The following is a 24958-nucleotide window of genomic DNA, read 5'->3' as shown; positions in this document are numbered from 1 at the left end:
TCTCTACACTACTGTTAGCTTTCACACTTGGCAAAGAATCTTATTTTCTAAGACCTCCCTAACTTTTAATTTTTTATACACTCAAAATACACACAGACAAGGGAAAACTTTTAATTATGTACAATTTTATAATGCAGATTATTAAATACAGAGAACAATGAATCCAAGATTTAGGATGTTGACTCAATACTAAAAACTGAAGCACATTATGGGCAGAACATAGAGAATGGGTAGTATTTCCTCAATTTGGATATCCTGTGAAGTGATATACGTATCCACTTGATATAATCAATGCCCACAACGTTTATACCTAAAATCATCCTGAGTCACACTAGAAAATTAGTCTCATTCTTTTACAACTAGAACCCAATTTGACCTCTAAAATGTTTCATTAGATTTGATCCCAAATGACTTTGGATGTTTCAAAACTTGAAAAATATCTACACAAGATGAAGAGATGTGATCACAAAGAATATTTAAAACACTAGACTACTAATTCTAAAGGTCATTCCAAAACAGAAATTTTAATTATCTTGCACATTCTTGGAAAAAGTGTCCATACAACATTCTTTTGGATACAAAAGTGTTGTAACTCATTTTTAAATTGATTTTAGAGAGAGGGAGGGAGAGGGAGACAGAGAAACATTGCTGTGAAAGTGAAACATCCATCGATTGCCTCCTGTACACACTCAGATTGGAGATCAAACCTGCAACCTGGGTATGTGCCCTGACCAGAATTGAACCCGTGACCCTTCAGTGCACTGGATGATGCTCCAACCAACTGAGCCACACCAGCCAGGGCAGTGTTGTTACTTTTAGAAAAACAACAAAGTGCTCTTCAGTCAGCCAATTATCCTCAAAGGCAACAGGCAGATATCACCAGCTTAGATTGCCACGCAATCACCATGCGCTGGAGCATTCTTTCCATGTCTCTCCTCTAGAGCACCTTGTGGCACAAAGATGCATAAGGTCACTGACAAGATTTAGAACAATGTGCGGTAGGCAGGTTTTGGAACTGAAGCTTGAGCAGTTTTCGAGCTGGTGAAGAATCTAATTGTTGCGTACTCCTCTTGCCTACACAGGAAAGGAGCCAAAAAATAAATTTCAGTTGAATTTAAATAAGATTTATTGTAAACTTACTGCATGAACACTGTGCCAGACTGAAGGGCATTACAATGACAAATAAGAATCTCCGTTCTCAAGGAGATGACAGCTGGTAGGAAAGCCAGCTATAATTACAACCAAAATACATTGTAATAAAAAAATGAAGGTATGTATAGCAATAATTTAGGGCTGGAGTAAGTAAGGGCAGTGTCAGTGAATTTTTGAGGAATGAACAGGGGAAAAAAAGCAATGGGTATTTCTTAAATCTCAGATTTACTAAAACAAGATGGTGTGTGGGAATTTAATTCTTGGTCTACTGTGTTTCTGTGGAATTTCCCATCAACTACGAGTACCCACAACATAATAGTTACTGTAAAAGACGAGGAGGGGGAACAAACCACTTGATGTGGTCTTACCCTCTGAGACCACGTGCTAAGTAAGGGCAGTTTAAATCTGAAAGGTTATTCCTCTAGTCCCCTCAAGAGATACTTACTGAGTTGTACTGACATCTTCTGGAAGCACTGGGTACTTTCGTCCATAAAGGCATGCAGCTGCTTCACTGATCCTTGCAATTCGTCCATCTGCAGATGAAAGACAGCTATGAGCCAAAACCGGTTTGGCTCAGTGGATAGAGCGTCAGCCTGCGGACTGAAAGGTCCCAGGTTCGAGTCCGGTCAAGGGCATGTAACTTGGTTGCGGGCACATCCCCAGTAGGAGGTGTGCAAGAGGCAACTGATCGATGTTTCTCTCTCATCGATGTTTCTGACTATCTATCCCTCTTCCTTCCTCTCTGTAAAAAATCAATAAAATATATTTAAAAAAAAAAAAAAAGAAAGACAGCTATGAGCTGTAAGGGTCCACGGCTTCTTTGATGTTCCTCAAACACACCAGGCAAGTCCTGCTTGGGAGCCTTGCTTTTGTTGTCCTTTCAACCTGGAATGCTTATGTCAGACATTTTCTGTTTGCTCCTCCACACTCCACTCCTTCACACTGTTCTATGCCCCAGAAGGCTGACCGAGATAACCTCTAACAGGATCCCATGTCCTCTGAGTTCTGGGTGGGCTTGGTGCAGAGGGAGCCCAAGTAGGGGGGAAGCTGAATGAGGTCTGCGTATTTTTGCCCAGGCCTGCTCAGGAAAGGATCATTCTGAGTTAGCTGTGTCTCTTAACTGAAGGTCATGGCTCTCTCGAAACAGCCCACTATGTGACTTTCTCCCCTCAGGTGCCACAGTAACTCTTTTTTTAAAAAAATTTATTTTATTAATTTTTTACAGAGAGGAAGGGAGAGGGATAGAGAGTTAGAAACATCGATCAGCTGCCTCCTGCACACCCGCCACCGGGGATGTGCCCGCAACCAAGGTACATGCCCTTGACTGGAATTGAACCCGGGACCCTTCAGTCCGCAGGCCAATGCTCTATCCACTGAGCCAAACCGGTCTGGGCACCACAGTAACTCTTCCTCCTCTCCTCCCGCAGGCCTAGGGGTAGAGCTCAGCTGCCCCACGTTCCTTCACTAACCCTTATGATTTCCCAATATGTACACTCTATACATAGCCCCTTATAAACTCTCCTTGAATTACACTTTATCAACTACTTCCTGCTGATACTTGGAACAATAAAATACTATTCTCCCAAATGTCCTCATGGTTCACTTCCTCATTTCTTTCCAGTATCTGTTAAATGGCACTTTAGAGGGACTATCAACAACTGCTCTGTATAGTATCCTGCTGCCCGCCTGTACACTGTCTCCCTTACTCTGCTTTATTAGCACTAATCACCACATATTATTTGTTTCTTTTAATTGTCTCTCCATGTTTCACCAAGGTAGAGTTAAATATACTTACCTTATCTTATTAAACATATTCTCCGATCTTTTAATTTCCAAGGATGAGAAGGTAGCAAAGTTGGATAACTCAACCAAATATAAACATGAGCCAACTCACCACCAATTCCATACAATCAAAGACTTTGTTCTGTCTCTGTAATATTTTCCGGTAATCAGGCTTTGTATTAAGGACTTCATTCTGGGAAGACCCAAGATACGCTGTAGGTTCAACTTCAGTCATTTTTGTTTCAGTTGATCCTCTAAAAAAAGGGGGAGCTTTTAGAGAATTTTTATAATCACTTTCTGGGGAAAATAATGAAAGATCACCTAGGGAAAAAGCCTCCAATAAAACTTCATTAACCTGAAGCAATATTCTTCTTATTAACAGTGGGATCCAAAACCATTAACTGGTATTATTTTTTTTAATAAAGAAAATTTGATTTTATTAATTTTTAGAGAGAGAGGAAGGGAGAGGGAACGATAGAAACGATGAAAGATGAACATCAACATCAATCAGCTGCCTCCTGCATGCCCAACTGCTGGGGATTGAGCCAGCAACCCAGGCATGTGCCCTGACCAGGAATTGAACCTGCGATCTCCTGGTGCATGGGTCAACACCCAAACACTAAGCCACACCCGTCAGGCCAGTATTAATTTTTTTTTTGGAGGAAAAATTAAACCTTATTTATTTTTAATTTAAATTCTTTACTGTTTCAAGTATTACATATGTCTCCTTTTCCCCCCATTGACCTCTCCCCGACGGTTCCCAACCCCCAAACCTTATTTGTTTTTTAAAGCCAGACCACTGGGAAAATATATCACAGTCCTGAAACAGCAAACAGACAGGCTATATTATCATTTCAAGTAATAAGTTGGTAAAAAGACAACAAGGTCCTTATCAAAATTGTAAGGTGCTAGAGCTGAGGTAGGAATACTGCAGGCCCAAGGCAAAAGTGGTATTTGGTAATGGGGGGTTGCCCCTCTTTTGCTCTAATGAAGCAACAACTCACCCCTGAGTTGCTTACTTTTTCTCCTTTAACCTTCCTGTTGCCAAAAGATCATCTTAGTAGGGCTCTGTTATTTGAGGGGACTAAGTAAGCAATACTGGGTTTAGGTTTCATTCCTGAAAACCAGGTTTTTCTTAAATCCAGTACTTCATAACTCTTTTTTTAATACTAGGGGCCCAGTGCATGAATTCGTGCACCTTGAAAGGAACTGGTAGGCACTGGGTCAGAGAGTTTTTGATACCTTAAATACTGGCAGCGGGTACGAGTGGCAGCTCCATCACCAGCAGTGGGTATGAGAGGCGGCTGCTGGCCCCAATCTCCCCTCAGGAGCAGGGGAAGGTGGAGAAGCCCTTGGATGATTGGGGCTGGCAGCTGCCACTCACCCTGATGGTGCCGAGTGATCGAGGACAGTGCTGGGTACCAGCAGTGGATGTGAGTGGGGCCAGTGCCGGCAGCATGTCTGCTCCCATACCCAGAGTGACATTGCCTCTCATGTTTCTGTAAGGTCTCCGAGCTGGAAGATGTAATGTGTGAGCATTTAAGAAGTGCACATCCACATCTTGGGCAGAAACGGATTTTTCAAGTTTTTATCCAAACTACCTCCCCCAACTCCACATCCTAAATCAACTTTATGCCCTTGCATATAAAACAAAACCAAGCAAAACCCATCCTCTGTGCCCCTGGCTGGCCCCTCCTGCCACAGCCCCCAGTCCCCTGTCTGCCGGCAGCCCTGTTTCTGCCACTGCTCTCACACGCTGATGGCGCTGGCCCCGCTCGTACCCGCTGAAGGCGCAGAGTGATTGGGGCCGACACCAGCAGCAGGTGCGAGTGGGGCCGGTGCTGTCAGCGGGTGTGAGCGGCAGCTGCTGCCCTGATCACCCCTCAGGAGCAGGGAGAGGTGGAAAAGCCCTCATGGGCGATCAGAGCTGGAAGCTGCTGCTCGCATCCACTGATGGTGCCAAGCGATCCATTAGGACCGGCACCAGGCACTGGCAGCAGGTACAAGAGGCGGCTCCATCACCAGCAGCGGGTGCAAGAGGCAGCTGCTGGCCCCAATCTCCCCTCAGGAGCAGGGGAAGGTGGAGAAGCTCTTGGGGTGATTGGGGCTGGCAGCTGCCATTCACCCTGATGGTGCCGAGTGATTGGGGACAGTGCTGGGCACCAGCAGTGGGTGTGAGTAGGGCCAGTGCTGGCAGCAGGTGTGAGTGCAGGGCAGGACCGCAGCATGCGGGAGCAAAGAATTTTCAGTAACCACCAGAGGCTTTCCCTGATGACAGCGACCAGTGCCCTGCCTAGGTCTTACACTCTCGCTCATCTGCTCCATCATCCTGCCGCGGCCAATGCCCGCCATGTTCTGAGCACTCCCCCTTGTGGTCAGTGCATGTCATAGCAACCAGTTGTTCAATTGTTCAGTTGTTCTAGTTGTTCTGCCGTTCGGTCTATTTGCATATTAGCCTTTTATTATATAGGATATTTTATTGATTTTTTACAGAGAGGAAGAGAGAGGGATAGAGAGCTAGAAACATTGATGAGAGAGAAACATTGATCAGCTGCCTCCTGCACACCTCCTACTGGGGATGTGCCCGCAACCAAGGTACATGCCCTTGACCAGAATCAAATCTGGGACCCTTCAGTCCACAGGCCAATGCTCTATCCACTGAGTCAAACCAGTTAGGGCTACTGCCTATCTCTTAATGAAGCAGCCAACAGTTCCTCCTTCACTGTTCATTCCTAATATTGGTATATGGCACAATCAAAACCCCCTTTCCCTTCAAGATAGAGTACCACTGTAAGATTGTCCTGTCACTCTGCTGCAGACAAGCTTAGGACCCATCATGACAGTCAGTGAGAAAGAAGGTCTGCTCCCATACCCAGAGTGACATTGCCTCTCATGTTTCTGTACGGTCTCCGAGCTGGAAGATGTAATGTGTGAGCATTTAAGAAGTGCACATCCACATCTTGGGCAGAAACGGATATCCAAAGAAACCTTTTCAAGTTTTTATCCAAACTACCTCCCCCAACTCCACATCCTAAATCAACTTTATGCCCTTGCATATAAGACAAAACCAAGCAAAACAAATACGCAGAAACCGTTTTTTCCACTTCTAAATTAGTAGCTCATGGATTTTGTTTCACAGCTTATAGAAAATGGTGTGGTAATGCTTCTGGTAAACAGGAGGTTGCAACAAACAGAAACACCTCTCCTCAGATTCTACTAGATCATTGGCAGGCTAGAGGAAACTGTCAGCCTGTTGGTACCTCAGAGGGCTCTAGCTTGATCTGAGAGAAATGCCTATTGCTAGGATAAGCATTTGCCACATAAAATTTAGGGTATCAAAAACTCTCTGACCTAAATTTTAGCACCAGTTTTTTCCATTTCACTTTCTAGGATTAAAACATAAAAGAACCGGTGTCCAGAGGCAAGTGACACATGCTTTAAACTTGCTGCCATCATTAATTTCTTCATCTATAAACTTTGCTTAAAAGACCAAAATTCTCATTCTTCATTTTAAATAAATCCCTGCCCTCATCCTCAATAGCCAATGGCAAAGACTTCTCTATCTAAATGGATGAGAGAGACTCCTTCATTTTCTTGGTCATGGTTGGAATGAAGTTCATATGGTTATCCACACACTTGGTCACACAACCCTCCAGCTGCTGCTTCACCTGACGCTCTTTACTCCCTGCATCATTGAATCTGGCTTTGTCATTGCAATGCATAGTGCACCGGGCCAGGCGGTCCCGGAACATCTCCAAATCGCTGGTAACCAGGGCCTGGGCTTGAGCCAAAGGTGCGTGGAAGCACTCCATGCACCGGTGCACCTGCTGCATGGACGTGGCTGTCCTCACAACAGCCAGCACTGCACTGGAACATGAGGCCCTGCATCTTCCGGATTTTCTCTTTCCAGACTCTTCACCATGGTGTCCAACCCCTCCTGCACCCAAAGCTGCTGCAGGTCCGCCTTGGCGATCCTGTGCTGCACTGCGCCTTGATGGCGTCCACATGGACTCCATTAACTCTTTTACACCACTGAACTCCAGGAAATGCTAGAAGCTTCATGTCAGTTAATCTCATTTAACAGTAAGGTCCATTTACAAAAAGAACTACAGTTGGGGTAGAGTAAAGCCAAAGCTTGCTATCCTTAAGTCAATGTCTATGATCTTTCACCAAAAAAATGCTAGGATACCTCAATTATCTAAAATAACTGAATATAATGGAGAGTTCATGAAAACTGATGACTCTTTAATAAGAGCAACTACTACAATTTACTGAATGCCAGACATTGCTAAGCACTTTCCATTTAACCTCATTTAACACTCACAATAACCCAATGAGATAGGTACTAATATTATCTCCATTTTTTTAAAGGTATTTTTTATTATTGATTTCAGAGAGGAAGGGAGAGGGAGAGGGAGATAGAAACATCAATGACAAGAAAAAATCATTGATTGGCTGCCTCCTGCACGCCCCACACTGGGGATCCAGCCTGCAAGCCAGGCATGTGCCCTGACTGGGAATCAAACCGTGACCTCCTGGTTCATAAATCGAAGCTCAACCACTGAGTCACATCAGCTGGGCTTATCTGCATTTTTAAATGAGGAACTTCAGGCTTAGAGATTAAGTGGCTTGCCCAATATCACAAAATGAAGTAGTATTAGGATTTGAACAGAAGCAGTCTGCTTCCAGAAGCATTCCTCTTAACCAATAAGCATGCCCCATCAAAATTGTTTATTTTGGCCGAAACCGGTTTGGCTCAGTGGATAGAGCGTCGGCCTGCGGACTGAAGGGTCCCAGGTTCGATTCCGGTCAGGGGCATGTACTTTGGTTGCGGGCGCATCCCCAGTGGGGGGTGTGCAGGAGGCAGCTGATCGATGTTTCTCTCTCATCGATGTTTCTGGCTCTCTATCCCTCTCCCTTCCTCTCTGTAGGGAATCAATAAAATATATTTTAAAAAAAAATTGTTTATTTTGAAACTGCCATATCTTATACATTATGTCTTCATAAAGAGAACATGTCAGGGCTGAATAAAGTAACTGATAACCATCAATGCCTGCATTGGGGAAGGTTTTCAAACCATATTCCTCAAAGTACCTCTCTACTAAGAGGCCACTTTTGCAATTAGAGTTTTAGCTACCATTTTATAGTTGGGTTCCTTCCTAAGATTCTGTTTGGAAAAAAGCTTAAAAATCACTAGCTTAGATGGCCAACTAAATAAAAATCTAGCACTTTCCCACTTTATTGTGCCTTTAAGACCCAAAGATCCTCTCTTTCCATCACCCCCTTTCATGTCTTTGCATTTCCACAAAGGCCTTGGCCAGGCTTCTCTCCCACACCTGCAGCTCAAAGGCCATGTGCCCACTAAAGTCCCCTGACTAAAGTTTTTGGCCCAGCCCAGGATTCCAGGTAAAAGGCAGAGATGTGCCTGTCTCCCCCAGGATGTAGAATGGCAGCCAAAGACATAGAACACAGGCAACTCTGTTGACTGAACATAGTGATGCCAACTCCCTTCCTTTCCTTGACTCTCCATTTAAGGTCAGAGAGTGCTAATAAATATTTTACAGCGCTTTGATGAGTTGATTAGCCTATGAGATAAGATTCGTCATTCAGTGGGAAGGCAGGGGACGTTGGGGGGGTTGCTGTAAGAGATCAACCGAAGGACTTGTATGCATATAAGCATAACCAATGGATACAAGACACTGGGGGCGGGGGGCAGGTAAAGGCATGTACTGGGGCGGGTAGGGGAGGCCAGGGGGAGGTCAATGGGGAAAAAAAAAAGGAGACATATGTACTACTATTTGTAATACTTCAAACAATTAAAAATAAATTAATTAATTTAAAAAAAAGATTCGTCATTCAATTTGTGTTAATGAAACTAACATCAATTCAAATCAAACTCCACAAAGTGAAAAGATAGCTTCTGAATTCCAGTTGTAGATCTAACCTGGATAAGAACTCCTCAGCCTCCTTCTGATAGTGCAGCAAGAGCTGATCCCAAGTCTGACGTTCTAAGGAAAACCTATAGGATCAGAAAAAAAATTCTGTTAATTTTTTATTATCTCATTCTGAATCACTCAGGGCACCAATAGTACGTTAGGTATCTACTGCGGTTCTAAGATGTGAATAAAAAGGCCATTAAAGGATTAGAAACCATGACTGATTTAGAGGATATTAATTTAATAAAATCAAACACACATTCTTAAAATTAAATTAACATCCTTATTCCCTAGACTCCATTCTATGAAATTGGCCATAAGCACAGCCCTTAAGATCCCAATATGCAGCTAACTTCTAGTGTTGCTACACTAGTATTGACACTCAGAACAGGATGTTTATTATTCATGTTCCCAAGTTTAATTATTTTCCCCAACTGAACTTAGATTTTTTCAACAAAGGTTCATTCATTTTCACTTACTTTGTTATGTATTCTTTCATCTCAGCCACTGATGCTTCCAGAGACAAATCTGATGCTTTTCTGGAATACAGATAGTATTGTGTGATAAACACAAATCTTTCAAGAACACTTGCTTTTAATATGACAACTTACATAATTTCAATGGCAATAAAACATGTTCAGAATTTATCTTTTGCCCTGGACGGTGTGGCTTAATTGGTTGAGCATCGTCCTGTTACCAAAAGGTTGCAGGTTCCATTCCCAGTCAGGGCATGTGCCCAAATTGTGGGTTCAGTCCCCGGTCGGGGTATGTGCGGGAGGCAACCAACCTATGTTTCTCTTTCCCATCAATGTTTCTCTCTCTCTCTCTCTCTCTCTCCCTCTTTCTCTAAAAATGAAAAAAAAAAAAAAAAAAAAAAAAGAATTTATCTTTCGCCTGGCTGGTGTGGATCAGTGGTTGAGTGTCAACCCATGAACCAGGAAGTTAAGGTTCAATACCTGGTCAGGGCACATGCCCGGGCTGTGGGCTCAATCCCCAGTAAGGAGAATGCAGGAGGAAGCTAATCAATGATTTTCTCTCATCACTGATGTTTCTATCCCTCTCCCCCTCTCTCTGAAATCAATAAAAAAATAAAAGTATTTTTTTAAAGTTCAAATCTTAAAAAATAAAGTAAAATAAAAATGTTATATTAAAAAAAGTTTATCTTTCAACAAATATTTATTTCTTAGCCTCTCACTTTTATTCTAGGTCTCTTCATCTTTTCTCTCTCCCATCAATTCCAATTCACACATGGCCAGAAGAACCTTTCTTAAATATTCCTTTAATTTCTTCCTTGCTTAAAAAGCCTGTGACACTCTACTGCAGTGGTTCTCAACCTTTCTAATGCCGCGACCCTTTAATACAGTTCCTCATGTTGTGGTGACCCCCAACCATAAAATTATTTTTGTTGCTACTTCATAACTGTAATTTTGCTACTGTTATGAATCATAATGTAAATATCTGTGTTTTCCGATGGTCGTGACTGACCCACAGGCTGAGAACCGCTGCTGTAGAGCCTAAGACCATCGGAAAACACAGATATTTACATTATGATTCATAACAGTAGCAAAATTACAGTTATGAAGTAGCAACAAAAATAATTTTATGGTTGGGGGTCACCACAACATGAGGAACTGTATTAAAGGGTCGCGGCATTAGAAAGGTTGAGAACCACTGCTCTACTGTATTCAGAAGAAAAAAGCAAAACCTCCTTAATCTGGCACTTAAGGATCTCTGTTCTCGCTCCATCCAGCTCATTAACTTTGATTCCTACTGTTACCTTTTATCTATTCTGTCCCATATAATCTCACTCACCCTGACTCTGAATATCTGGGGTTTTCAATCTCTAAACTTCTGTTCACATCAGTTTTTAGTGTCTTCCCCTTCCACCAATCAAAACCTTAACATTTTTTAAGGCCCAACATACTTTTTCATATGACTGTCTTGTCTTCCTCCTTAAACGGAAGCTATCGCTGTACAGGGGACTTACACCAATGGCTCAGCACAGCTGAGTGACTAATCCTAATGGAAAGAAGCACTGAAAATGACAAAATTTTGCAGATGTACTTGGTACTCCACCTGACAAAAACAAATGAATTGTTCTACCTTTCATGTTTTTCTACCAAGGCCTATGACACACAGCCTCTATCAATGCTGGCTGAGATGCAACAGCTTACGGCTTAAATACACTGCATTAAAGGAGACACTATGTTAAGCCAAATTTTGTTTGTTTTTAGCACTCAGAAAGCCTTTATGTTTTTATTTAGCTTTCTGATTCTGTGCTTGTGCCTTCAACACTTTCTTAACAATTTTCTGCTCCTCAATAAGGAAAGCACGCTTGACAGGTCACAGGCAGATTTAGCACACATGGATCCACCATAAGCCCTGCTGACATGTTTTTTCGTTTTAGACAACCTCATTAGAACTTTAGTTCTCATAGCACGAGCTCCACAAAGTTGCCTGGACTCACACCATGTGCAGATTTTGGTGCTTTCCCAACCTTCTTGGTATAAAGGTAAACAATGTCTCGGGGTTTGGGACAGCCTAGTTTTGTTAGAGGCTGTATTGTAGAACCATCTCTGGTGGTATGTCAAAAGCTGGACCATTCTGAATGCCTAAAGACTCCATCCCCAGAAGAATGAGTCAAATATTTTTCATTACCCAAATACCAATGTTAAATTTAAGGATAGGTAGAAAAGTAGACATTTGCAAAGTCAAAACTAAAAAGTTTATGATGTAAGCTCTAGTGACATGATTTATTACAGGGCAGGGCTCCACCCATATAGAGGAACAAGTTTAGGGGTGGGATTTCTAAATTCTCTTAATATTCTTGCTTGTAAACAGCTAAAGAACATAAGTTTACAGTGGAACCTCAGTTCTCCAACTTAATTTGTTCTGAAAGGTTGTTCAAGAAGTAATTTAGTCAAAAAACCAAAAATTTTTCCCATCCTGAGGTGGAGGGTTGGGGTGGGCTACAAGGGGTCAATGGGGAAAAAAAGAGGACATCTGTAATACTTTCAACAATAAAGATTTAAAAAACTGCTTTTAATGATTCCCTATTTTAACCTTTTTTTATATACAGTACCTGTCTAATGTACTGTTTTTCTGTTTGTTTGTTTGTTTGTTTGTTTTAAGCGTCACCTGAGGATATTTTTCCACTGATTTTTAGAGAGAGTGGAAGGGAGGGAGAGAGGCACAGAGAAAAAAAGAAACATCAATGTGAGAGAGATGCATGGATTGGTTGCCTCCCGAATGTGCCCTAAAGTATGTGCCCTTGACTGGAATCTACCTGGGACCCTTTGGTCCGAAGGCCCGAACTTTATAGAGAACCAAATTGTTTGAGATGGGAGACATTAGGAACTGAGGTTTGGTTGTTGCATGGCTAGCAAAAATTAGAAGAATGCTTTTCCTTTCATCTTTCCATAGCTGGTTCCTTCTCACCATTCAGGTCTAATAGGTCTCAATTCAAAGGTGAATTCAGTAGAGGTCTAGCTAACCTACCCCCTCAAGTCACTATTAGTGACTTCTTAGATCACTATCTTAAATCATTATATTTGTTTGACCTGATCTCCTATTAAAGTATATCAGAACAAAATACCTTGTTTGACTTAGTTATTTATCACTATTATCTCCAGCATCTAGAAGAGCCTGGTATGTAGAAGATGTTGAATAAATTCTTGATGAGTGAATGAACAACTGTCTAATTATAATAAAAAGCCTTAATTCAATTATAATTTAGGACAGAAGGGCAATTGAACTTACCCCTTTGAATCTTCAAAACATTTCTGTAGAGTCCCATTACTTTCCAGTCTGTCTGCAAAATGTTTTAATTCTTCAGAAAGAGAAGATGCTAGAGAGAATAAAATTACATATTATAAACAGAATATAAATTTTCACAGGAAGCGCCGAAACCGGTTTGGCTCAATGGATAGAGCGTCAGCCTGCGGACTGAAAGGTTCCAGGTTCGATTCCGGTCAAGGGCACGTACCTTGGTTGCGGGCACATCCCCAGTAGGAGGTGTGCAGGAGGCAGCTGATCGATGTTTCTCTCTCATCGATGTTTCTAACTCTCTATCCCTCTCCCTTCCTCTCTGTAAAATAACAATAAAATACATTTAAAAAAAAAAATTTTTTTTCACAGGAAGCTGCTGACAAGTGTTAGGGTAGTCTCAGCGCTAGGGTCCCGTCACATTCTGACACTCTCACCTATTCAAAAAAGTGGTATAAATATGCAGAAAGATTGTATCTTTTTTTGGGGGTAGATATAGATAAAATGTAAGACAATTCTTCTGAATGACATTTATTGATAGTGTTTTTTAGATCTGACTGGTGAAAAAGCAGTTAAAAAGATATCTGCACTGACATTTCATTCTTTTCAAGAGATTTGAACTGCTGGTGCTGAAAGGAAATATATCATAGAAGTCAGGCAACAGGAAAGTGTTATAAAAAATGTTGGAGGCAAATAAAGCATTATAAGCATAAGGTAAAAACAGTTCTCTGCTTATACCTGGAAGAGTCCACAATTACATTCAGGCGAAGGAAAAGGGTGTTAAATAGCTATCAAGATAACCTTGACATATCTACTCTAATTATGGTGATGGGTCCAATTCTGAGATAATTTTAATTAACAAGTAAGTCTGAGTTCATGTATTTTCTTGGTTTTTAAAGTGGGTAACAGCCGAAACCGGTTTGGCTCAGTGGATAGAGTGTCAGCCTGCGGACTGAGGGGTCCCGGGTTCGATTCCGGTCAAGGGCATGTGCCTTGGTTGCGTGCACATCCCCAGTGGGAGGTGTGCAGGAGGCAGCTGATCGATGTTTCTCTCTCATTGATGTTTCTCTCTCATCGATGTTTCTGACTCTCTATCCCTCTCCCTTCCTCTCTGTGAAATATCAATAAAATATATTTTAAAAAAATAAATAAAAAAATAAAGTGGGTAACATTGAGTATTTTGACTCTGGATGATTGTGTAGTTACTGGAAGGAAAACAGCTACTTCCTAGATAGCTGAAAACTGACTTCTGGGAAAGAATATTTGTAACTTATATCACTGATGAACAGCTAATTTCCTTAACATATAGAGTTTCTACAAATCAATATAAGCACCACATGCCAACTTTCAAAAATGAACTAAGGATATAAACAGAAAATGAAGCACCTATAGTTCTAAATAATATTTAAAAATGTTTATCCTCTTTGAAAAACAGATTAAAATTACAAAATACCTTTTATCATCTGTAAAACATCTGAACTGTTTGATAAAACTGTATTGGTAAATGTGAAAAAACAGATATGCAAACAAATATATTTGCATATTTGCTGGTGAGAGAATAAAATGAAACAACCTTTCTGGAAGGCAATCTGGTAATTTTTATCATTTTGTTTGACCTATTTTATTGCAACTCTAAAAATTTATTTTTACTTGTAAATGTGCCAAAAGGCATGTATAAAAAGGTATTTGCCCTGGCTGGTGTGGCTCAGTTGATTGGAACATTGTCCTGTATACCAAAAGGTCTTGGGTTCAATTCCCAGTCAGGATACATGACCAGATTGTGAGTTCAATCCTTGGTCAGGGTGCATATGAGGTAGCCAAATGAAGTTTCTCTTTCTCTAAAATCAATTTAAAAACATATCCTCAAGTGAGGATTAGAGAAAACAAAAAAGTATCCATTACCCTATTCATTGTAATAGCAAAAGACTGAAAACCCTAAAAGCCCACAATAAGAAACTGGTTAAATAAAATATGGTACAATTATAAAATGGAATATCATGTGGCTACTAAAGTGTCAAGACAGCTCTACATGTGCAGTATGGAATAATCTTACCTAATAATAGACAAACATGTAAATTGACTGTACATCCACCACGCCCACAGCCAATCAGGCATGAGTATGCAAATTAACCTGGCAAAGATGGCGGGTTAATTTGCATAGGCAGGCGTGGAGCGGCCAGGTGGGACGCTTGCTATGAGGGGGAAGAGGGGGCACGGAGGGAGCTACAGGAGTGATGCTCCGGCTGGGAGCGAGGACTTGGCGGCTCCCGGGTGGCCGGGAGCGAATCCAGGGTAAGGAAGGCCTATTCTTGCACAAATATCGTGCAAAGGTCCTCTAGTCTGCAATATAAACTGTTAGGTTAAAAAAAACAAAAGACAAGGAAAAGAACAGTGCAGAGAGTATTATTTGATTTTAATGTATAATTGTTTGCAAATGCTGTATCTCTGCAATGATACACAAGAAGCTGGTGGCTGTGGTTGTCTCTGTGGAGAGGAGCTGCGACTATGGTTTGGAGTGGAGGGCAGGCTTACCTTCTGAACTTCATTAGCATATATTATTATTATTTTCTTAACCCTCACCTGAGGATATGTTTTTATTGATTTTAGAGAGAGAGGAAGGGAGAGAGAAACATCGATCGGTTACCTCCAATGTGCACCCCAACTGGGAATCAAACCTGCAACCTTTTGGTGTATGGGTCGATGCTCCAACCAACTGAGCCACCCTACTAGGGCAGCATATATATATTTTAATGCCAATCCAAGGGGGGCTGGTTTTGTAAGGGAGCAGCTCTTGTAAATGGGGCTCCTAAAAGTGGGGCTTCAACTGACTTTAACAGAAGGTACAGTTCAAGGTCAAAGCTCACTTGCCTGTTCTTAGCAACTTACCTTTGGCTCGAAAACTCTCAAGACTGAAGCCCTCAGTGCCCTTTAGGAAAGGTTCAAGTTTCTGAACAGAGAACTAAATAAAGAAAAGCATTTTTAGTACAACAACCACAAAGCTCATATAATTTTACATGCTTAATAAATGTGAAATAAACATGATTTAATTTTCATACCTAAGATTTTTCATATAACAAATAAATAGATCAGGATAAAACTATGTTGGTAAGACTATACATTTTGATTTTTGGTTTGAGAAAAAAATGGTCATTTAATTCACACAAATGAATTGCTTATCTAAACTAATCATCAACTAGTCATATAATACTGACTTAGTATGTAGTCAGACATCCAATGTCTGTTTGAACTTAGATTTGGACCTACTTTAAATTACCATTATTCCCTGTCATTTGCTGCCAATGGCAAGAGATATTAGATTGGGGAAATCTCTCACTCTTAGCTGCTCAGTTAGCAGCAACAGTACCAATGGGATAGAGAGCCTAGTCCAGACAAAATCAGCTGCTAGGATTATATCTGGCTTTTAAATTAATCCAAACTAGAGAGAAACATCTTTTAATTTTAACAGATGTATTACACAGTTTTGATCTCTCTTTGGGACTCTCACAGCAACAGCTTAAAAAGAAGCATTTCCCAGTCCCGAGAATCTCACCTGGAAACTGGAAAGCAGGAGAGAGCCAAGCCGTTTGCTTTCTGCTAGGTCGACGCTGATGGATCTGCTGAGCTCTAACATAAAAATATCAATTTAAGGAGTGGTATACTCACAATTATCAAAATAAAAAACCTGAAAAATTTCCTCTCTCTTGATGCAGTCCATTTTAAGGCAAGAATGCTCAAGCAGCCTTCTTTATTTAAGGGAGAATTCATATATAGTCACATCTGATTTTTTTCAGGACCACCGAGGAATAAAACTTACCAATTTGTGCATTCTAGCTTTAAAAAGTTATAAGAACCTTATATGTATTACATTAAAACCTTGTCTTATTAAACAAGATAGGTAAATAACTTTTTTTGATGTTTTATATTCACCATTCAAAGAAAGGAGATGGAAACATTTGAGCATTTTTATGACAGGTCCTGCAGTATGCTTTAAATACATTGTCTTAAGAATCCTCTTATAAACTATGAGCTCCATTTTACAGATGGGGAAACTGAACCTCAGAGGAGAGATGACTTGTTTGAGGCCAGAAATTGGTGAAATAAGAATTCAATCCCAAGTCTGTCACCAAAACCTGTTTTTCCCAGTAATACCATGCTGTCTTCTACAATGAACTAATAACATTAATAGTAATTTGTTGAACACTTGTTATGCAAAAGGCTTTTTATTAAACACTACACATACTTCCTTAAAACTTGAGGCAAATATCTTATCAATTCCATTTTACAGATGATGACACGGAGGCACAAAGACTAGGTAATAGGTAACTTGCCAAGGTCACATGGTGAGACAGCCTGAATTGGATGGGCATTTTACATAATCATGTCACTGAATCCTCAAACAAGTACAGGATGCAGACACTGTTTTTTCAATTACGCCCATTTAAAAACATCAGTTATTACACAGCAAAGGAAGTTTGCTTTGAGAATTTGAGAAATACATGTCTTTTCATCCTCTACCTTTAGCTGGTTGTATTTTTAAAGTTCTTTTGTCTCTTTTTTTGATAAATTCTCACTGCTGTTAGTTAAAAAAAACACAACAGAATACCTTCTGCCTATAACCAAAGAAATCTGGCAAGTGGCCAGGAATAACAAGGACATAATCTTATTACATCAGTGATTTTCTGTGATACAGAATTTTAGGTTCACATTCTCTGGAACAGAGATAAAGGTTGGGGTGACTTTAGGGAACTGCTGATGCTTTCTTGGCACACCTATGAAATACATGAGCATAATTGGGGCAGCAATTTTCTGATATGCTAAGTGGCTGTTTTTATCCTGTTTTCCTGTTAGACATAGGCCATCTGGAAGTGAGATAATATCTTTAAAATAATCACAATAGCTTAACATTTGAGCTATTTACCATGTGCCAAGTATTGTGTTATAATCAATTCATTTTTTCCTCGTATAATTTTATAAAATAGATATTATTTCATCCCATTTACTGATGAGGAACATAAGACAAAGGAGGTTAAAGTAAGCCGCTTAAGGTCAGTTTTTCCTGAAATGTGCTAGAGACTTTCCATGTTAATCTTGTACTTCAATAAACTGAGGCTCAGAGAGGTGATGTGATTTACTCAGCCACATAGCTGTTAAGTAGCAAAGTCAAGTCTGTCCCACTACACTCTTTCTGCCAAGTCAAGTCTGTCCCATTACGTTCTTTCTACCATACCTCACTGCCACATCTTATCTGAGCTGCAACTCCACATCTTATGTGTGCAGCACCCCACCTGTGATGCCCTGATGAAAGGGAGGCAGTGACTTCCGCCTGTTGATTTCTTTCATACTTGCTCGCCGCCAGGATTGCCTTCTGTCTCGATGATGGGCAGACTGTTCTTGGGGAGACAAATGAAGAGACCTGGGCTGAATTCCTTCCTCGTGGCTGAGATCATAACACTCCCCTTTTTTAGGGCTACAATCAGCATGAATTCTTTCCTTTGAAACTCCTTGAGTCATCTCCAGGGAAATAGACGATTTATTACACACTTCCACAGGATTGGCATTTGATTCCAATTGATGATCATGAGTCTTAGATGTCACTGGTTCCTCTTCTATCACTTGTTATAAAAAAGTCAAAATATAAAATCAAACCCACAACTGAGTATTTGTGCAAAAAAGTGGAAACAGAAAATGTATGCCCCAGATCATGGAGACACTGAGGAAGTACCTGTGCAAATACATGAACATGTGATTCCAACTCCACCAAGAGCCAGGAAATCATTTGAGGATAGCTAAGAAACCTGAACCCAAGGTAAAAGGTATAAAACTCACCTTCCACAGTCTCTGATCTAGTCACTGAAGTCATCCTGGGTGGAGAACCCTAAAACAGGAAAATGAGGTGATCTGTTCTTCACACTTCAGCCCCAGTCTCACTGGGGTTTTACTACACAGGAACAGGCCTTGTGCTTTCCAGCCTCTCTGAATTGCCCATCTCTTTCCCATGAAATTTACCTATCTGGCAAGGCCCGCCCAATGCCACCTCACCCACCACATCCACAGAGACCATCAGCAGGGTTCATCATCTACTGTTCTGTATTTCTATAGAACTTATCACTAGAAATACTCATATCTCCCTTAACACATAACCTATTTTATTTCCCAATTATTTTGTGTTTAACTAGTCCCTAATTTCCTCAGTTGATGGCATTATGACCTACATGGTCTTCCAAACTAGAAAAATCACATCCTTTACCTTTTACTCTTAAAATTATCCAGGTCTAAAATTCCATCCATTCTACCTCTAACAATCTCTACATCTTTTTTTTTTTTTTTTAATATATTTCTTTATTGATTTCAGAGAGGAAGGGAGGAGAGAGAGATAGAAACATCAATGATGAGAGAGAATCATTGATCGGCTGTCTCCTGCACACCCCCTCCTGGGGATCAAACCCGCAACCCAGGCATGTGCCCTTGGTTGGAATCAAACCTGGGACCCTTCAGTCTGCAGGCTGACGCTCTATCCACTGAGCCAACCTGGCTAGGGCTCTACATCTTTTTTTTTTTTTTTAATTAAATTTATTAGAGTAACATTGGTTAATGACACTATATAAGTTTCAGATGTACAACTTTATAATCCAACATCTGTATACTACATTGTGTGCTCATTATCAGAAGTCATCTCCTTCTGTCACTATACAGGGTGGGGCAAAAGTAGGTTTACAGTTGTTAAAAAAAATAGTACAATAAATAATACAAGAATAAACTCTGTTCTGCATACTCACAACTATAAACCTACTTTTGCTCCACCCTTTATATTTGACCCCCTTTACCCTTTGTCGTCTCCCCACCTCCCTTCTCCTCTGGTAACCACCACTCTTTTGCCTGCATCTATGAGTTTGTCTCTAAATCTTTTCTCCACTTCCACTTCCTAGTTTAGTTCAGGTCTCATAATCTCCACCACCTCCCATCCCATCCACCCAATAATCCTGTCCACTAGTTTTCCTATATCCAGCACTGCTCCTCTCCTAGCCATTCTTTAGACAGCAGCAGCGATTTTTCCAATGCATTCAACATTTTTCATACGCTATTCTCAACCTACCCATTTCTGCTCTCCTGCTACGTGCATATCCTGCCACCACGTTTGAATCTTTGCATATACAGCCTGTAAAACTTATTTATCCTTCCCAACTTAGCTCAAAAGTTAAGCTTTCACACCACTTCTTTCCTAGCAAGGGGCTGTAACGTCTGTTTACATGTCTGTCGCCCCAGACGCACTGTATTTGTATTCCTAGTGCATGTCAGCAAGGACTGACCGGAAGACAGCAGGGACCAGACTGAGGCATCTCTACATTTGCCATACTTACCCCTCACTCCCATAGGAAATCTATACGGGGTAGGGGGTAGGGAGGGAGTAGGGTAGTGATAGGTAAGGAGAAATGAATATATCTGGAGGGACGACACAGAAAAGAGAACAAGACAGATATAGGCCATGGATATAAATCCCCGCATTTATAACAATCACAGATTCAAGCCTGGAAATAACAGCAACAACTGTCATTGGTTAAGCTGCTTGTTAAGCACTTACTATATGCCAGGACCTATGTTATATGTGACCGCTTTATTTCCATCATTATCTCTTTACCCCATTTAATCCTTTCCACAGCTCCATAAGTACTGTCGTTCATCCCTCCTTGCAGATAGAGGAACTGAGGTTCAGAGGGCAAAAGCCTGTCCGGGGACAGAGGCGGAATTCTGTGACCCACCCCAACCCTAGACCGCTGGCTCTGCACAGGCCAAGGGAGAGGCGCGATCATCCTAGGGTCTCCTCTCACCCAGGAGGCCGCAGCGCCTCGGAGCACCCCTAGTGTACGCTGTCGGGGGGCGGCGACCGGCCTGGACTGGGCCGAGGTCCGAAGCCAAAAGGCGGGTGCGAGAGTGAGTGGGGCCGCGTCCCGGGAAAGGTATGCGACTTCCTGACCTCAGAGCGACGCCCGTTCAATCCGAAGCCTCCGTTCTTAATACAAGACCGCAGGTCACTCTCCGCGGCCACGAGTCAACCCTGGACCCCCTGCACCTCTTATTTCTGGTCTAGGTCCGGTGCGCCTTCCACGGACCACGCCCCGCGCTACTGCTGCCGCCGCAACCGAAATCTCCCGCCAACTAAGGGCGCATGCGCAGCCGGCGGCCGGCGGCCGGCGGCTCGGGCACGCGCACGCGCACGCAGAGCGCCTGCCTCCTTCAATGCGCATGCGTAAACTGGTCTTTCCCTTCTGGCGAGCCCCGCTGCCGCCGCCGCTTTCTCCGCCCTGAAGTGGCCACGTTAACGTCTCCCTGCGATGCCACGTCCGGAGAGGCCCCTCCTGGGACCTGCCACAGCGCCCTGACCTTTTGGGCCCCGCGGCCCAGAACCCATCTAAGATGGGGAAACTGGGGCCTAGATACTTGCCAAAGAAATACCTCAGCATCTGAAGCTCTGCCCCTGTTGCCAGACTAGTGGTCCTCCTCCCTATTGCTGCTTCTTCATCTTCTTTTTTAATTTATTGACACTATTACAGATGCCCCACATTCCTCCACCCACCCCACGCCCCACCCCTGCTTTGCCCACCTCCACCCAGCCACCACGCCCCGCCTCCTGGCCATCGTCGGTGTCCATGGGCTATGCATATACAGTATGTTCTGGCTAATCTCTTCACCTTCTTTCATTCAGTTCCCTCTACCCCCTCCCCTCTGACAGCTGTCAGTTTGTTCATCTCTCCAGGCCTCTGGTTTTATTTTGTTCCTCAGTTTACTTTGTTCATTAGATTCTACATATTAGTGACATAATATGGTATTTATCTTTCTCTGACTGGCTTATTTCCTTTAGTATAATAATGTCCACGTCCACCCATGCTATTTGCAAAGGGTATGAGTTCCTTCTTTTTTACAGCTGTGTAGTATTCATTGTGTAGATGAATGTACCACATCTTTTTTTTTTTAATATATTTTATTGATTTTTTACAGAGAGGAAGGGAGAGGGATAGAGAGTTAGAAACATCGATGAGAGAGAAACATCAATCAGCCGCCTCCTGCACACCCCCCACTGGGGATGTGCCCGCAACCAAGGTACATGCCCTTGACCGGAATCAAACCTGGGACCCTACAGTCCGCAGGCAGACGCTCTATCCACTGAGCCAAACCGGTTTTGGCTCACATCTTTTTTATTCACTCATCTACTGATGGGCACTTGGGTTGTTTCCAGATCTTAGCTATTTTAAATAACGCTGCTATGAACATAGGGGTGCATACATTCTTTCTGATTGGTGTTTTGGGATTCTTAGGATATATTCCCAGAAGTGGGATCACTGGGTCAAAAGGTAGCTCCATTTCTAATTTTTTTAGGAAACTCCATACTGTCTACAATGGCTGCACCATTCTGCATTCCCACCAGCAGTGCACTAGGGTTCCCTTTCTCCACATCCTCACCAGCACTTGTGGTTTGTTGATTTATTGATGGTAGCCATTCTGACAGGTGTGAGATTATATTTTATTGTAGTTTTAATTTGCATCTCTCTGATGATTAGTGATGTTGAGCATTTTTTTTTTTCATGTCTCTTGGCCATCTGTATGTCCTCTTTGGAAAAGTGTTTATTCAGGTCCTTTGCCCATTAAAATGTGGACCGTGTCCCAGGGAAGACTGGAGCTATGTACTGTTTGCTTCATCCTATTCTACTCCTCCTGCTTCAGCACTTTTTCTCCTCTGTGGCCCTTTCAATATATGGCAAAGTTCAAGAACGCTGTTTTGCAGTCTCATTACAGGACACCCTCTCCCCAATTGCCGGATGCTCCTCTGCCTACTCCCATTGCTTTAAAATTTTTGTTGATTTTAGAGAGAGAAAGAGAGGAACATCGATTTGTTGTTCCACTTATTTATACATTCATTGGTCGATTCTTGCATGTGCCCTGGCCAGGGATTGAACCCTTAACTTTGGGGTATCCAGACGATGTCCTCACCAACTGAGTTACCCGCCAGGGCTCCCGAAGCTTCTTGCCTCTGCTCCTTTGATTGCCATTCCTTCTACCTGAGAAGACTTTCCCTACTTTTTCCTGGAAAATTTATCTAATTTTAACTCTAAGCTGAGGATTCATCTCTCAGAGCCTTCTCTAAGGTCCCAGGCTGAGAACCAGATGTCCCTCCCTTCTGTACTCCCAAGAGCCCAGCCTGTGCCTTTTTCACTATCCCTGTTGGCCCCAAAGAGCAGGCTGCTTCCTCAGTACCTGGTATGACGCCATGAAAAATGTCCCCCTGCATGTGTGGTCCTTTCAGACCTGCAGTCTCTAATTGTTGAATTATGAGCAGTCCAGAAAGTCTGAACGAGAGGTTAGGGAGTGGCAGCTGGAGCATGACTGGTCATCCTTCCATAGCAGCTGTGGTTATTGGAATTTTTTTTTCTGATGGGAGGCAGAATCCTGCCTTCCTGAAATTTCTACCATGTGTTTTCAGCCTGCTGGCTCCAACAGCCATCTGAAAGCAGAGATTTGTCCTGGCCGGTGTGGCTCAGTGGTTGAGCATTGACCTATGAAACAGGAGGTCATGGTTTGATTACCAGTTGGGGCACATGCCTGGGTTGTGGGCTCTGTCCCTAGTGTGGAGTGTGCGGGAGACAGCCGATCAATGATTTTTTCTCACCATTGATGTTTCTATCTATCTCTCCCTCTCCTTTCCTCTCTGAAATCAATAAAAATATTTAAAAAAATAAAATAAAAGCAGGGATTTGCTCTTAGTTCCCTGAATATCACTTTCTGGGAGTCAATGGTACCCAGTTCCTTCTGTGTCCACCTACTCTTCCAGCTCCTCATTTGTCAACATCCCAAGAACAGAACACAGTGTTCTTTTTCTTTTAAATATATTTTTATTGATTTCAGAGAGGAAGGGAGAGGGAGAGATAGAAACACCAAGGATGAGAGAGAATCATTGATTGGCTGCCTTCTGCATGTCCCCCACTGGGGATTGAACTCGCAATCTGGGCATGTGCCCTTGACCGGAATCGATCCGGGACCCTTCAGTCCACAGCTGACGCTCCTATCCACTGAGCCAAACCAGCTAGGGCCAGAACACTGTTCTGATCCAGGGCTGGTCATCCTGGAGCACAGTGAGAATATAGCTTAATGGAATCCAGACCCAATACTTCCTCGGTCTCCTTTCCCTGCTCTCAATTCTTCTACAGCTCCCCAATGTCTACAGAATGTGGACATTTGTCCCCTCATAAGGCACTGTGTGATCTGACTCAGCCTCTTCTTTTATCGTTACCCATTCCAGTGACATAAAACTTCTTACAGTTCCCCAGTTCTGCTCTGCTCTTTCTACTAGGCTTTCACACGTGCTGTTCCCTCTCCCTGGAACAATCTCCCCTCAGTCTCTTGCCTGCAACACACCACCATCCTCTTCGTGTGGTCAACATCTCAACCTTCAAATGTCCTGTCCTCTGATAAGCCTTTCCTGATTCCTCTAGGCTCCCTGAGTGCCCTGTGATTGACATCTGCTTTCCTGTCTTCTAGGCCCATCTCTTGCATTCTCAATGCCTAGCACAGGCTGTTCTTAGATCCTCAAAACAATTTTTGTGGTCAGCTTCCAAGATGGCCCTCAGTGGTCCCTGCTTCCTCGTGTTCATGCCTACTGTAGTCCTCTCCCGCACTGCATAGGGCTAATCTGTTTAACCAGTAAGACATTGCAGAAATGGTAACGTGATTTTTTTCAAGGTTTAGTCATAAAAGACATTGTGATTGCTACCCTGCTCTCTCAGAGATCACTCACTCGGGGAAGCTAGCCACCATGTTGTGAGAATACTCAAGCAGCCTCGTGGAGAGGTCCACGTGGGAAGGAACTAAGACCTCCTGCCAACAGCAAACACTGACTTGCCAGGCATATGAGCCACCTTACAAACGGATCTTCCAGCCCCCGGCAAGCCTTCACATTACTGCAGCCTGATTGACATGAGACCCTGAGTCACAATTACCCAGCTCCTGAATTCCTAACCCACAGCATCTGTGATATAATAGCTTTGGAATAATTAATTATACTGAAATAGATAATTAATGCATTCTAAAGTGTCCTTCTTTTCCCATAATTAAAAAACATTTTTTCCCCATGATAATTTTTTTAAGTCTTTTGTAGAAAAGTTCAATTCCATTTTTGAGCACTCTGCATGTTCAGTGGTCATATCCCATTTCAAGGGAGACTCTGAGATGCCAGCAGTCAGCAGCAGGGAACACCTGGTGGCCCCAAACCAGCCAGCTGGCTGTGGCATTCCCAGGGATCCCTACTTTCCAGACAACTAGGGGCAGGCTACTGT

The 24958-nt window shown here is 42.4% G+C and overlaps 1 protein-coding gene and 2 pseudogenes across 4 annotated transcripts; all 3 read right to left on the bottom strand.

The window, feature by feature from the left end:
• Positions 1-500: 500 nt before the first annotated feature.
• On the bottom strand, positions 501-18504 carry DSN1 (DSN1 component of MIS12 kinetochore complex). 2 transcript variants are annotated; one of them, XM_080685689.1, is made up of 10 exons: positions 18462-18504; positions 17921-18025; positions 16186-16259; positions 15522-15594; positions 12630-12717; positions 9350-9409; positions 8879-8953; positions 3047-3188; positions 1598-1685; positions 502-1074 (listed from the first exon to the last, which is right to left on the bottom strand). In XM_080685689.1, exons 1-10 carry the CDS (start codon positions 18493-18495, stop codon positions 971-973), a joined length of 843 nt encoding a protein of 280 aa, XP_080541815.1. In that variant the 5' UTR covers positions 18496-18504; the 3' UTR covers positions 502-970. The 2 variants fall into 2 exon arrangements, with proteins under 2 accessions (XP_080541814.1, XP_080541815.1); XM_080685688.1 differs by lacking the exon at positions 18462-18504 and having other exon boundaries at positions 501-1074; positions 17921-18241.
• On the bottom strand, positions 6498-6892 carry LOC308256980 (protein FAM136A-like; annotated as a pseudogene). Its single transcript has one exon. The product of its transcript is annotated as a protein FAM136A-like (transcript).
• LOC308256981 (large ribosomal subunit protein eL34-like) lies at positions 11127-11476 on the bottom strand (annotated as a pseudogene). Its single transcript has one exon. The product of its transcript is annotated as a large ribosomal subunit protein eL34-like (transcript).
• Positions 18505-24958: the final 6454 nt, after the last annotated feature.

This window comes from Plecotus auritus (assembly GCF_963455305.1).
Source record: "Plecotus auritus genome assembly, chromosome: 8".
In the NCBI taxonomy this organism is placed as follows: Eukaryota; Metazoa; Chordata; class Mammalia; order Chiroptera; family Vespertilionidae; genus Plecotus; species Plecotus auritus.
This window is presented reverse-complemented; position numbering and strand designations above follow the sequence as displayed.

What these genes read in the sequence shown, in the direction of transcription:
- DSN1 (XM_080685688.1), bottom strand. Translation starts at nt 18,146, where the DNA reads ATGACTCAAGGAGTTTCAAAGGAAAGAATTCATGCTGATTGTAGCCCT. An exon ending in CTTTCATCAGGGCATCACAG is followed by an intron (nt 16,260 to 17,920) that starts GTGGGGTGCTGC and finishes TTTTTATGTTAG; the next exon opens with AGCTCAGCAGATCCATCAGC. An exon ending in TGTTTTGAAGATTCAAAGGG is followed by an intron (nt 9,410 to 12,629) that starts GTAAGTTCAATT and finishes TCTGTATTCCAG; the next exon opens with AAAAGCATCAGATTTGTCTC.